The sequence below is a fragment of the Boleophthalmus pectinirostris genome, unplaced genomic scaffold (genome assembly GCF_026225935.1).
Source record: "Boleophthalmus pectinirostris isolate CB_2022bp ecotype Guang Dong unplaced genomic scaffold, ASM2622593v1 HiC_scaffold_4, whole genome shotgun sequence".
Lineage (NCBI taxonomy): Eukaryota > Metazoa > Chordata > Actinopteri > Gobiiformes > Gobiidae > Boleophthalmus > Boleophthalmus pectinirostris.
In genome coordinates, this window is record NW_026571353.1 from 20,249,271 (window position 1) to 20,261,766 (window position 12,496).

Genomic DNA, 12,496 nt, shown 5'->3' on the forward strand with positions numbered 1-12,496 from the left:
CGATGGGCTGGCCCGGCTTGAGTGGCACTTAACATTGTCATCTTTGTATACAGAGCTTATAACAGTCATGCAAAGGGCACAGTAGAATTCCCACAAGGTGGAAAAGAGACTGAAAAACGAAACAAAGGGTAGGCACAACCATGTTTTTGACATAGAAACTTTTCTCTGTATTAAACCACGGTGAACACAGCTCGGAAAGAAGCAAGCAGACAGCTTTCTCAAAGCCAAGGCAAAACCCACAGCACAAGCTTAGTTTGTGTTTACTTGATTTTCCATTAACTTCACTTCAACTGGAAGTCAATACAAAAACAAACAAGGGCATTTGAATAGATACTCGCAGAAAATAAAGCATAGATACTCCCAATTTATCTTCTAACTGCACATATTCCATTAAAATATTTAAGACTTTTATGTTATATATATGTTTATATGTTTGTGTATACATTTGTTTTGGGGCATTATTGTGTGTGTCAAATATTTAAAATACATAAACTATGATCAAATAGACAGCTTTAGAAGAGTGAAACCTCTTCAGAGATGGCTTTTGGCCCATGAGGTCTCTGGCTAACTCTGACTTGTTTGCATAAATCAGTTGGTTTTCCTATAAACAAGAAAATATACATCCTCTATTCGAACAGTGTGACAGGCAATGAAATACTAAAGATGATGATTGAGTAACGTTGCTTGCTTGTTTAAAAGTCACCACAGCACAACAGCTAGTTTATGACCGCACTAAACAAAAGGTGCACAGGGAATAGCCAGAGCCGCACAGCCTTTGACAATGACGCAGACAATGGTTGATCGTGGCTTTGAAACAAATACCACCCCAGACTGTAACCTGTGATATGACCCCCTCCTCCCCTCACCTCCAACAGTGTCACACAAAATGACTGATTTGTCGAGTCCGATCGCCATTCCTGAGCAAAGTGACCTTGACACGCGAGACCAGGGAAGGGGTCCAGATGATTAGGACAACAAAAGAGGAAATTAAGGTATAACCAAAAGTTACTGCGATGTAGTAGAAGTGGGGAGGAGCAGTGGCAATCCAGATGCCAGTCCACAGATTCCTATGTAAACAGAATCACAGACTGTTAGAAGTATGTAAAGTGACAACACACTGTTGGTAATTGTACGATATAAATTCATATTTCATTGCACTTTCTAATAAACCAATTATCTGTCCCACAATGAAGTCAAATCCCACTTTGGCTCTACAAGGACATTTTCCTCATATACTATACTATAAAAATCGAATAGTCAGAATTTAAAGGCATGACAGAGGTTTATAAGCTATGTGTCATCTAATTTCCATTAATGTGGTTGTTTTCAGTTTTCTGATATCTTAGCAGTTTATAAAAGTATCAGGAAAGGATTTGTGGTCATTAGCTAGCACATAATTGATTAGCCCTCAGAAGGCAATGCAAATAAAAGTCACACAAAACAGAATAAATGTATAAAAAGGAAACAAAAATAAAATAAATAATATGTTACTAACCTAAGACAGACTGACCAAGCTTATAAAATCTGACTGACCAGTGAAGGGTGTTAGGACCTAAAGCCCGGCTGGAAACGTGCAGTCTCTTCAAAGATGAGCTCCTTTAGTGTCTCTTTGGGTAAATCATCTAGCTCCATGTCAAATTTAAATGGTGCCTCAGCAACAGGCTGCACAGAAATATATACAAAGTAAGAAATTTTAAACTTGACGCATTTTCAGAGTTAAAATAAAGTCCACACCTCATCTGTGGGATCATAGTACTGTTCCAAGTAGGGATGTGCTAGAGCCTCCTCCACCTCGATCCTTTTGTGAGGGTTAAAGGTCAACATTTTGTCCAGCAGATCCAAGGCTATATATATACACACACACACACACACACACACACACATACACACACAGACACAGTTAGTGACTGCCTTGGGGACTGAAAATCATGATACCACTGAACCAGCAGAGGGCTCCACTGTCATAGTGAAATACAAAATGCTGGTCTATACTTGTTAAACATTGTATTTTCCACATCTAACCTTTAGGGTCAGCATTGGGGAAGAGACGATTCCAGGGAACTTTGCAGCGCAGTGGAAGAGACAATAAGTAGTTCCTGGCTTTAATGTTGATGATGCAATTGAGATCTTCTTGAGAAGGAGAGCCAAGAATTCCTAGGAAATTGATGAAAAAATATGTAAATTCATGGTTGTATATTAAAGACTGACAAGCTAAGATTACCATTCAAATATTCATTGTTATTTTATTGTATGGCATGTTTAATTTTACCCAATATGTGGTTAAGTTGATCCAGATAGTGCTTTCCAGGGAAAATTGGTCGGTTGGATAACATCTCTGCTAGAATGCAGCCAACTGACCAGATGTCTATGGACTTTGTATAGCCCTAAAATTACAACATATTACAATTATAATCATGATTAAAATGCTATGCTGCTTTGTCTGAAAATAAGTGCGTGTACCTTGGAGTTGAGCATGATCTCGGGTGCTCTGTACCAGCGTGTGGCTACATATTCTGTGAGGAAACCAGTGTGGTCATGGTCAGGGTCAGCCACACGGGCCAAACCAAAATCACAGATCTACAAAACAGACAAAAACAAAATCGAATTTCATGAGTTTTCAACCATGGTATAACCGTGCTCCCTTGACACAAGCCTAGCCAAAGTTACATTCTCATTGATTTGTGTGCAATAATAATCAGCCTGTATTGAGTTCTAAAAGAAATGTCAGTTTTCTACCTCTGACTTCAGCCACAGTTCTGTTCTTACTAGCCATAGTACAACGGGTCATATGCAGTGTTGATAAATTTTTTAACTGAATACATGTACCAAGAATACAAATTTTGAGTAACAGTATTCCGCTTGCTTTCCTAAAATCTAAGGAATATTTGGTGGTACTCAAACTGCGAAGAATTAATGAGAAAAAAATCAAAACAACGCTCTTGTGGGGAGTGCATGTGTGAGTTTTCTCTCTAATCAGTGATCGGAAATGCAGAGCAAATTATGAAACTAAAGTAAAAGTATTTTTTTGAAACTAAAAAAAAAAAAACACATTTGAAAATTTGCTACTTGTTACAATGAACAGCCACTACTATGGTAAGTCAATGGACATGTTTCTATCACTAAGTCATTTTAGATCAATATTACAATTTATAATGAACAAAATGTAAATCATGATCTCACAGTCTAAATAACAAAATGAGCATAATGTGTCATCACAACACAGATGCACTGTACAGGAAGGGCCAGAGCAGGCTCTATCTCCTGAGGAGACTCAGGTCTTTTGGAGTGGGGGGCCACTCCTGAAGACCTTTTATGACTCTGTGGTGGCATCAGCCATCCTGTACGGTGTGGTCTGCTGGAGCAGCAGCATCACAGAGAGGGAGAGGAAGAAGCTGGACAGGGTCATCAAGAAGTCCAGCTCTGTCCTGGGCTGTCCTCTGGACTCAGTGCAGGAGGTGGGGGACAGGAGGGTCCTGACTAAGGTCATCTCTATGCTGGGCCATGAGTCTCACCCCCTGCAGGACGCTCTGTCTGCTCTGGAGAGCAGCTTCAGTGACAGACTGATTCACCCTCGCTGTGTGAAGGAGAGGTTTCGCAGGTCTTTCCTTCCTGCTGCTGTCAGATTGTACAACAAACACTGCTAACACTGAACATGTACCAGTCAATCATAACCATGTGCAATTATTTTTAAGTCTATTTTTAAATTATTTTAAGCTATTATTTATTATCTGTGTTACCTTTTCCTGCTGTTCTGAAATTGTGCGTTGCAACACTGGAATTTCCCCACTGTGGGACTAATAAAGGCATATCTTATCTTATCTTATCTTTAAATTAAAACAAATGTGTTGACCTTGAGATCACATGTGGTGTTGAGCAGGAGGTTGGAGGGCTTGAGATCGCGGTGCAGGACATTGGCGGAGTGGATGTATTTGAGACCTCGTAGAATCTGGTACAGAAAGTAACAAATGTGGTCGTTGCTCAGGTGCTGAGTTTTGAGGAGCTTGTACAGGTCAGTTTCCATCAGGTCCTGGACAATATAACTGCATAAATTTGAGGAAATTACCAGGAACTAACTCTTTGTTTATACCAGGAACATTCAAAAGATCAAGAAGAGGTTGGAGATAAGGCTGCACAACTTTGAATCATAAAATAGTCACATGTACTCTGTCTGTGAATAGATTCATGTTATATCTAAAAAGTAGGAGTGCACATGGTAAACAACTGAAAGAGAATTAACATTAATGAAAAGACTGAAATATGAAATGCTGTCAGAATGCCATGAATTTCAGAGCAGGTTTGTAGAGTTGGAAACTACAAGACTTTAAAAAAAGGATATTTTGTTGCTTGCTGAGAGCATTATATTATCTAAATACATCATCTGTATAATATACTGAAGTCACTGTACCTGCATGTGGTGCAGGTACAGTGTACATAATAGTACTGTTATTTTTTATTTTATTCATTATATTGCAGTGTTTGTTTTTTTTTAGTTCAAGTTCATTTCTTTATCTTGATTTTTCAGTGCTCATTTCTTTTCTCTTGCTGTTCTTAAACTATGTGTTGCAACACTGGAATTTCTCCATTGTGGGACAAATAAAAGTTCTCTTATCTGAAATAATTGTAGGCTTTGCAATTTAACAACTATGCCAACTCAAAATGTTATTTTGATTCTCTTGTGATATATTGTGCACACCTAGAGGGAGATACATCAAACTGATAATGCACTTGTTTTGGAAAAAAAGCTGACTTTGAATACCACATATAATCTCATGAAAAATATATTTAAAAGGGCAGATTAAAATAATAAAGTATATGTACAATGTAATCTCTCAAATAAGGGTATGGAGTGATATTTTTGCAGTTCTGTAATTTCACAGCCTATTAATGTTTGCACATTAACTGAATACAGCCATAAAGACAATAAAAAGATGATAATAGGGATGTTATTCTGACACAAATTAACAAAATAAAGTAAGGATTGGTTCAGGATTTAACCATAAGATTCATTTGTGTAAAACATACACAACAATGTGGAAGATTTAACAGTTGGCTGCTAGGCTACAGTGAATAGGAGGCCTGCCAAAAGCAAGAAGACAAGTGGCTATTATGTAACAAAAAGCCCCTCTTCAACAGTAACCAAACATCAGTGACAATGTACTGAATCTGAATAGAGCAAGAGGACACTTAACAATGTTTGCTCAGAAACATCAGTAGTGACGTTTTAACAAGGCCCAAGGATACACGTCCTTCATCTGGTCAATGGAGGGAGCGCGGATGATGTCGTTGATTCCAATGATGTTCTCGTGTTTGAAGCGCAGCAGGATCTTGATCTCTCGGAGAGTACGCTGGCAGTACGTCTGGTGCTCGAAGGGGCTGATTTTCTTAATAGCAACACGAATTTTGTTATCCCGGTCATAGGCAGAGCTGAAAGACACATGAAAAACAATGGGTTCAATTATCAAATGAAAATGTAATAAGATACAAGAGCATACTTTATTGTCTCTCCTTACACTAGTCTGTTCTAAATATACACAGGAACATTCAGTTGTAGAGGAAGATGGTGGTGCCAGCAGACGGAGTATAAAGCAGTGTTTGGCCCTTGTTAGAAGACACTGCCTCCTCCACAGTATGGGAATGCAGCCCAAGTGCTGAGACGTCTGCTATACTGTATGTATCTGGCACTATCTTGCAGTAGTGAGAGTACACTTTACAAATACTGTACATTGGAGCTGAATATACACAAAGATGTTATTACAATGGTAATTTACACCTGCCATGTGGTCATTGCATAAGTGTGAAACAGAACAGAAGAAACACATTTTTACTTTGACATCCAAAAATCCAACCCAGGTATTTTATTAGAAGCAAACAACCAACCTGACTGAATAGCACCCACTTAAACTGAGAAAATAAAAGAAAATGTGTCGTTATGGAGATGGGGGTGTAAAGACTGAAATGTAAACATGAGTGTGTCTGCTTCAGCAAAGGAAATATGAGTGACCTTCTTCCATTTGTATCGGCCCTGTGCTGCTGCGTGTGCATGCGTGTGTGCGTGTGTACTGTGTGGGAGGAAACCGTTCTCCATGTAACTGTTACAACAGAAGCTTCTCATGCTCAGAGCAAAGACAAGGCCCTTCCCAAGAATCACAACTACTCCACACAAACTCAGCATGTCAACTCAAAATGACTTTACAAGTTCATACATTTAGTAACAGACTCAAAAAACTGACCACTTTAAATCGTTTAAATTTGTATAAACATGTACAAACACTCCACATATTTTCTGTGTGGCAGTATAAAGCCAAGCCCAGGACACTCACAGCAGCACAGCAAGCTGTTGTTTAGCCTGTGTCTTATCTACACAATCTTTACAGCTGATAAGAACCATGCACACACTGGTGCACAGTTTGGACCTGTACAGCTGTGGGAGCATGCTCAGAGCATGCTGCAGGAGTACAGGGGGCAGCGTTTCCATGGAGACCACAATACAAGGCCTTACACTTCAGCCGCACAGTTATGCAACAGCCTGCTCTGTTTCCATGGCAAAGTTCAAGGGGGTGAAAGCCCACATTTAAGGACAGCTGCATTAAAAAAATATGTGATATGTGCATCCCTCACACCACTAAAGACAAGCTTTACTGATCCACAAACACAAGGACAATTATGTGGACACAGCAGTAAAAAAAACTAAAAAACAATATAAAACCTACACCTCATCAGAGTACATAATGACATTATTTCACTAACTTAGTGGCTATGTACGAAGATGTACTAATCTAATTAAAAATGTAATAATCAATAATAAACTAAAGAAGAAATCAAGTTAGTCTGTTTTTAATACATTACACCTAAACAGACTGCATCCACTTGAAGTTGTATTTCAAGAGCTTCATGCATGTTTTCAGTCATTTTTATTCTCCTGCAGTTAAGAATCCATTGCTGCTTTGTACAGAATACAACACCACATGCCACATGTTTTTTTTTTTTTCTTAATTGGTGATACACTTACAATTCATACACTTACAATTCAGCAGCATCTCAGCCATTCTGGCACAAATGAAATATCCTCTGCTCCCTAGTGTGATCTGTAAAAATCTGAGTCAGAGTTTTCAAAAAGTCAGCAAGTTGTTTCTTTTATTAAATTGTTTTAGAGCAATATTGCAATGTCCAAACTGTAACTTTATAGCAGACAACAGCACGATAGGACTTCTTTAATCATAAGCTTTCTGATGCATTGTATAATCATGATTTCAATTATGATTAAATAATCCTGATTATTTCTTTTTTCATAATGAAGCAGCTCTACAGTCAGACTCTCACACTGCATTTGGATGAGGCACTCTCAGCTTTAGAGAAGGACTTGAAAACAACAGCAACCAAAGCTCTTCAGTCTGAACACTGCGGGCCAGGCAGAACTATATTCTGGTCTAAAAAAAGATGAGAAGAGGACGCATGCAAGCTGATCACATGAGACAGTGCTGTTACAAAGTTATTACTTTGTAAACCATTTTAGCCTCAAATTAAGCACTAATGCAGATCTTTCAGCATGAGATGATTCATGAATGCCTTAACAGACTGAAGCTTTGATTTCCAATGCAACAGTGTGCATGAACGTCGCATCCTTCCTAACCCTGAAGTCATCACGCTCGTCTTGGTTGCTACGCTATAATCACACAAATTACATCGCCTCTTGAATTGCACAACAGGATTTCAGAGTGTCAAGGCTCTCATTCTCTCCTTCCTTCTCCCATTGGCTGCAGCGTGGTGGTACTGATGTCAGAAACAGAGGGGTTGCCATGGAGACGGGCGCCACGGTGGCATTTCAAGAGGACGGCTCACGGCAGAATGAAGCTGAACACCCTCAGTGGCTACAGCTCAGACAGGTCGAGCCAGCCAAATCCATCAAAATAAATATATACATAAATATTAATTTCAAGAGAACCATTTTTTGCAACAACCAGTAAATTATCCAACAAGAAATATTTTTAAATTTCATTATTTTTTTGTAGATGACAGTTATTATTTTCAATTTTGCAATAATAGTATTGGTCACTACAATGTAGGAAAACTTTGTCCTTGTTCATATAAATAATTGCGACTACTGACATAAAACTTAAGATTTTAGATGTAAAAAATGCATTTCTTGGCTTCAAGATGGCATACAAGAAAAACAACTGATACCCATGAATACATTACAATCAATTACATTATGAATAGCATGATATGCTAAGAGGGCATTATAAATTATGCTGGTTACAATCATCCCACTAAGCCTCAAACTGAAACAAACTTTTGTAACTCGGGACACTATTCCCTTCTCCACACCTCCTGAAGCACAGAAGAGTAATGTAAACATGACTGTAAACCACATAGCATGTGTTTCCAAATCATAAAATAAGTGAACCAATTTGATCAAAAAATTTAATGTGTATAAATGTCTCTTATGTATGCTCTTGAGTTAAGTTTTCCAAGCAGTCAGGAAAAAAGAATGAGGAAATAGTTTCTTCTGGTAATCTGTTATTCAGGCAAATGAGTATTATGACAACAAAATCTTATCAGGCCAGTATAATCATAAGCATGCTGACATTCAAAATACAATAGCCCTTTATCAAAATCTAATATGCACAGGCTAAGATGTCTATGGGGAAACATATAGCTCCTACAATCCAAGGGTAGCAGCACACACCCCATTACTCGTGTATGGCAATTCAAGGGGGGGGGGGAGAAACACTGACAGCTTGTTGCATGTAAGTAGTATTCTACTGTTGCTGCATTGCAAAACTTGCGAGTTAAAAGTGTGAGTATGGTTTATTGTTCTCTACATTTGACTAGTAAAGAAGTCCACAATATCATGTTATAAAACATGAAAAAGGCAAAAGACATTCCTGGTGATGTGGCGGAAATAGCGCGGACTTGGTGCTGCTGGTTAGCCAACAATTATACATCTACAATATTTGGTGTGCATATTAGCCTCGATTCTAGGAGTAAAATGTCGATGTCACTAGAAATGGCTCTGTACAAGAGACGGAAAAACATATTTACTTACCACACCATGCCGTAGGCTCCTTCCCCGATGTACGAGAGGTTGCTATAGCGAGGCCCGACGTCGAAGGCCTGCCCGCGGACGAGCTCCGTACCTGGCCCGGGGCTGGGGCCGCAGCCAGCAGGGGCAGACACCGCAGCCGTCGCCATTACGAGTACTAGCTTTCTAGTAACTACGCCAACAATCAGAAAAATTAGAAGGGGTAACGAATATGCGCTCCAATCCGAAGCTCCTATCTACGAGTATCACGGTGGGCCTGGGACATGTAAAGAGTGTTTGCGTTTGACCGTGCGTTCAGAGCGAGCACACTGCTGTAATGTAGAGCGCAGGCGGAGGGAGGCTGAGCAGTGAGCACAGCACAGCACAGCACCGATCCACTCTACTGCAGGAAATAACGATTGTCACGTGACAATCTCTTGCTTATACCATTCTGGCTCATGTCTTTTTGGAGAAGTATTGAAAAAACTTCACTAGACCAACTTCCTTAAGAATTTATCGGGATATTTGCAACAGGGCTTATGGGACATGAATTACAAGAAAGTAAACATCATCTACTGCATGGGATATTTTGTTTGCTTTTGTTTTGTATGCTGCGTGTTAAAGTCTGTGTCTGTTTACAGATTTCTAGATTTTTAACAGCGATGCTCTGGGTGAAGATAAGTCAGCCAAACGCAAGGTGGCGGTGTTGTTGTATACGTAAAATGAAACGATGGCTAAAGTGGTCCTAAACACCAGTGACCTGCCTTTTAATTTCTGTGTTAACTCTTTGCTTAGGGTTCGTAGTTGTTTAGTTTAATTATCAATCTGTCAATTTGTGAATTGTTGTAATAGCTCCACGATGGTGCCGTCATTCATCCGGATTTATTGTGAAAAACCCGGGCAGGACACTGCTGTTTCCTGTTAGCTCACGCGCTAATGTGTAATGAAACCCCCCAGACTGCCCTTGACAGAGACACGTGAGTTTAGCCAAGTTATAACTTATATTTATACTAAAAACATGAGTAAAATCTAGGTTAATTATTTATCAAACGCGGGGAATTTTAAGGTGAATCGGGCTTCCGGTATTGGCTCCTATAAATATGACTTCTCATTATAAACTACTACTGGTTTTACTGCAGCGACGTGTTAAAGTAGCCCAAATAGCCTTACCAACAGTGATCAAAGCAAATGTATCAGGTGGTCGTGGCTTTATCCAGCACAGGTTATTGTCCTCTGCAGTTCGAGATATCAGGATTAAAAGTATATTTGAGACGCAGACTGTTCTGAGGAGCAGCTGTCTTCATTTCTGTACCAAGGTGTGTATGACAGTTCTCTTCTGTCATTCAGTAAACTACATCAACCCATGATCCAAGTGTTAAAGTGTAATTGGGATACTATTGCATATTTTTGATTCATGGTAATTTATGATTTGCAGTCACCGATAGAAGATGAGTATCCTCCTCTGCCAGATTATCAGTCTGATTTAGATTTGCAGAAAAAAGAGATTTATATTATTCATGTGAAAGGTCTGCCATGGTCTTGTACACCCCAGGACTTATTACATTTCTTTTCCGGTAAGTTCAAAATACTAAATAATGATAAAACTTATCAATAGTTGTGTTTATGTTTGTCAAAGTTAACAGTGGTTTCTTTCTGTTACACTCCAGAGTGCAGAATTCGTGACGGTGTGAAAGGAATTCACCTTACCACTGATCGATCAGGCAGGCCGTCCGGAAGAGCATTCATTGAAGTGGAACATGAAGAAGATGTCAGGAAAGCCCTGGAGAAGCACAGGCAGTATTTGGGTCCTCGCTATGTAGAAGGTTGTAAATACAAAATGGATGCATTACTTAAATTACAAAGACTTGTAAATACGTAGGTATTCATATTTTGTCTTTTTTAGTTTATGAATTTACCAACAATGATGCTGAAGCAATCTTAAAAAATGCTGAGGATGGGGCATCCTCAGACTGTGTGGTACGTCTCCGGGGTCTGCCTTATTCCTCCTCTGAGGCAGATGTTGGACAGTTTTTTTCAGGTAGGCTAAAATGTGTAATGAGCTTTTGCTCATGAAGATGGTTTTGCTCTGCCCGAAATGTTCCACAGTACAACATTAAAGTTTTTACTGCTAAAAAAAATACCTTATTTTTTTACTATGAGGAGGATCATCTCTCCACAAATCTGACCTGTAATTTGGCTTGCTGTACAGTGTGGAGCATTTTATACAAAGCAAAGAAAATGCCCATGGAGACAGGTGGTGGACCCTCCACCTTTTTAAATATATACATTTTCTCACTTTCCTGTATGACTAGTTCATTCTTTTCAGCGTTAACAATTTATTACTTCCCTTACAAAAAGCTGTGCATAATCCATATTCTATATTTTAGGTTTGGATATCATGCAGAATGGCATAACAATTGTTAAAGATCACAAAGGGAGGAACTCTGGTGAAGCCTATGTTGAGTTTACTTCCCAAGAAGCATTTGAAGAGGCTTTGCGAAGAAACCGAAAATTGATTGGAAACCGGTAAAGGAAATATCTTTAGTACTTTTAAACATCTTTGAGTGCAAGATTTTCCCTAATGGTCCTTTTACCTGATGCCTGTGACTCTTTCAGATACATTGAGGTTTTTCCGAGTAGACGAGATGAGATCCGTACAGGCTGGAGGAACCGCTCAAATTCAGATCCACTCCAACACAGTTCTCCTCCTACTCCCAGAAGACTTACATCTATGGCAAACAACTCTCATAGAAATGGTGAGGAATATTGTAGGACAGAATATGTATTGTCGTCTTTATTTTCTAGGTTTATTATTAATTTATATGCTCCTTTTTAGAATTACCTCTGAGTTCATCCCTGCTATCACATTATGTTCATATGAGGGGCCTCCCATTTAGTGTGTCTGGAGAAGACATTGTCAAGGTATACGAACAATCTTATGATAGATTCCAAATCTATTTTGTCATCTCATTGTATGGTGTTATAAATGTACTGTTGTGTATTTTGCCACAGTTCTTCTCCCCGTTGGTGGTGTCAAAAGTGCTAATTGAGTTTGGCCCAGATGGACGGCCAAGTGGAGAAGCTGATGTGTACTTCACTTGTCATCAAGAGGCAGTCGAAGCCATGTCCAGAGACAGAATGCATATAGGTGAGTCAAGAATGTGATGAGATAATTAAGTTTAAATACAAACTGTTAAGTGTACACAAAACTCTAAGCAATTTTTATATTTCCAGGAGAAAGGTATATTGAGCTCTTCCTCAACTCTGAACCGGATAGTGAAAGAAGGTAAGAACTGAAGCATACAACTCTGGATAGCTGGTGATCTTGATTAATCTAGAACATTTTTCTTGTACTCTAGGTGAATGAAAATGGGAGACCAGACACAGCAATTAAGCAACACAAAGAACTGTTATATTAAGTCAGCATGAACATTAAATAAACATTCCTGCAGTTTAGCTAAATTTGTTGGTTTT

At 39.0% G+C, this 12,496-nt stretch overlaps 2 protein-coding genes across 3 annotated transcripts in view; one reads left to right on the forward strand and one right to left on the reverse strand.

The window, feature by feature from the left end:
* The window catches only part of mapk1 (mitogen-activated protein kinase 1), an 11,359-nt gene extending 2,003 nt beyond the window's left edge, over positions 1–9,356 (reverse strand). The window contains exons 1-9 of the mRNA XM_020919537.2: positions 9,047–9,356; positions 5,242–5,424; positions 3,851–4,040; positions 2,461–2,577; positions 2,270–2,384; positions 2,023–2,154; positions 1,735–1,844; positions 1,534–1,662; positions 1–1,067 (exon numbers count right to left, since the gene is read on the reverse strand). The exon at positions 1–1,067 is cut by the window's left edge and continues 2,003 nt beyond it. Of these exons, the coding sequence (XP_020775196.1) occupies positions 1,546–1,662; positions 1,735–1,844; positions 2,023–2,154; positions 2,270–2,384; positions 2,461–2,577; positions 3,851–4,040; positions 5,242–5,424; positions 9,047–9,192 (1,110 nt within the window). The 5' untranslated portion in view covers positions 9,193–9,356 and the 3' untranslated portion in view covers positions 1–1,067; positions 1,534–1,545. The remainder of the gene's footprint in view (positions 1,068–1,533; positions 1,663–1,734; positions 1,845–2,022; positions 2,155–2,269; positions 2,385–2,460; positions 2,578–3,850; positions 4,041–5,241; positions 5,425–9,046) is intronic.
* A 196-nt stretch (positions 9,357–9,552) lies between these two features.
* grsf1 (G-rich RNA sequence binding factor 1) lies at positions 9,553–12,478 on the forward strand. Of its 2 annotated transcripts, XM_020919519.2 has the most exons (11): positions 9,553–9,999; positions 10,262–10,338; positions 10,458–10,596; positions 10,690–10,845; positions 10,926–11,060; positions 11,410–11,548; positions 11,639–11,778; positions 11,859–11,944; positions 12,035–12,170; positions 12,257–12,308; positions 12,382–12,478. In XM_020919519.2, exons 1-11 carry the CDS (start codon positions 9,966–9,968, stop codon positions 12,383–12,385), a joined length of 1,098 nt encoding a protein of 365 aa, XP_020775178.1. In that variant the 5' UTR covers positions 9,553–9,965; the 3' UTR covers positions 12,386–12,478. The 2 variants fall into 2 exon arrangements, with proteins under 2 accessions (XP_020775178.1, XP_020775170.1); XM_020919511.2 differs by having other exon boundaries at positions 9,553–10,338.
* The last annotated feature ends 18 nt before the right edge of the window (positions 12,479–12,496 follow it).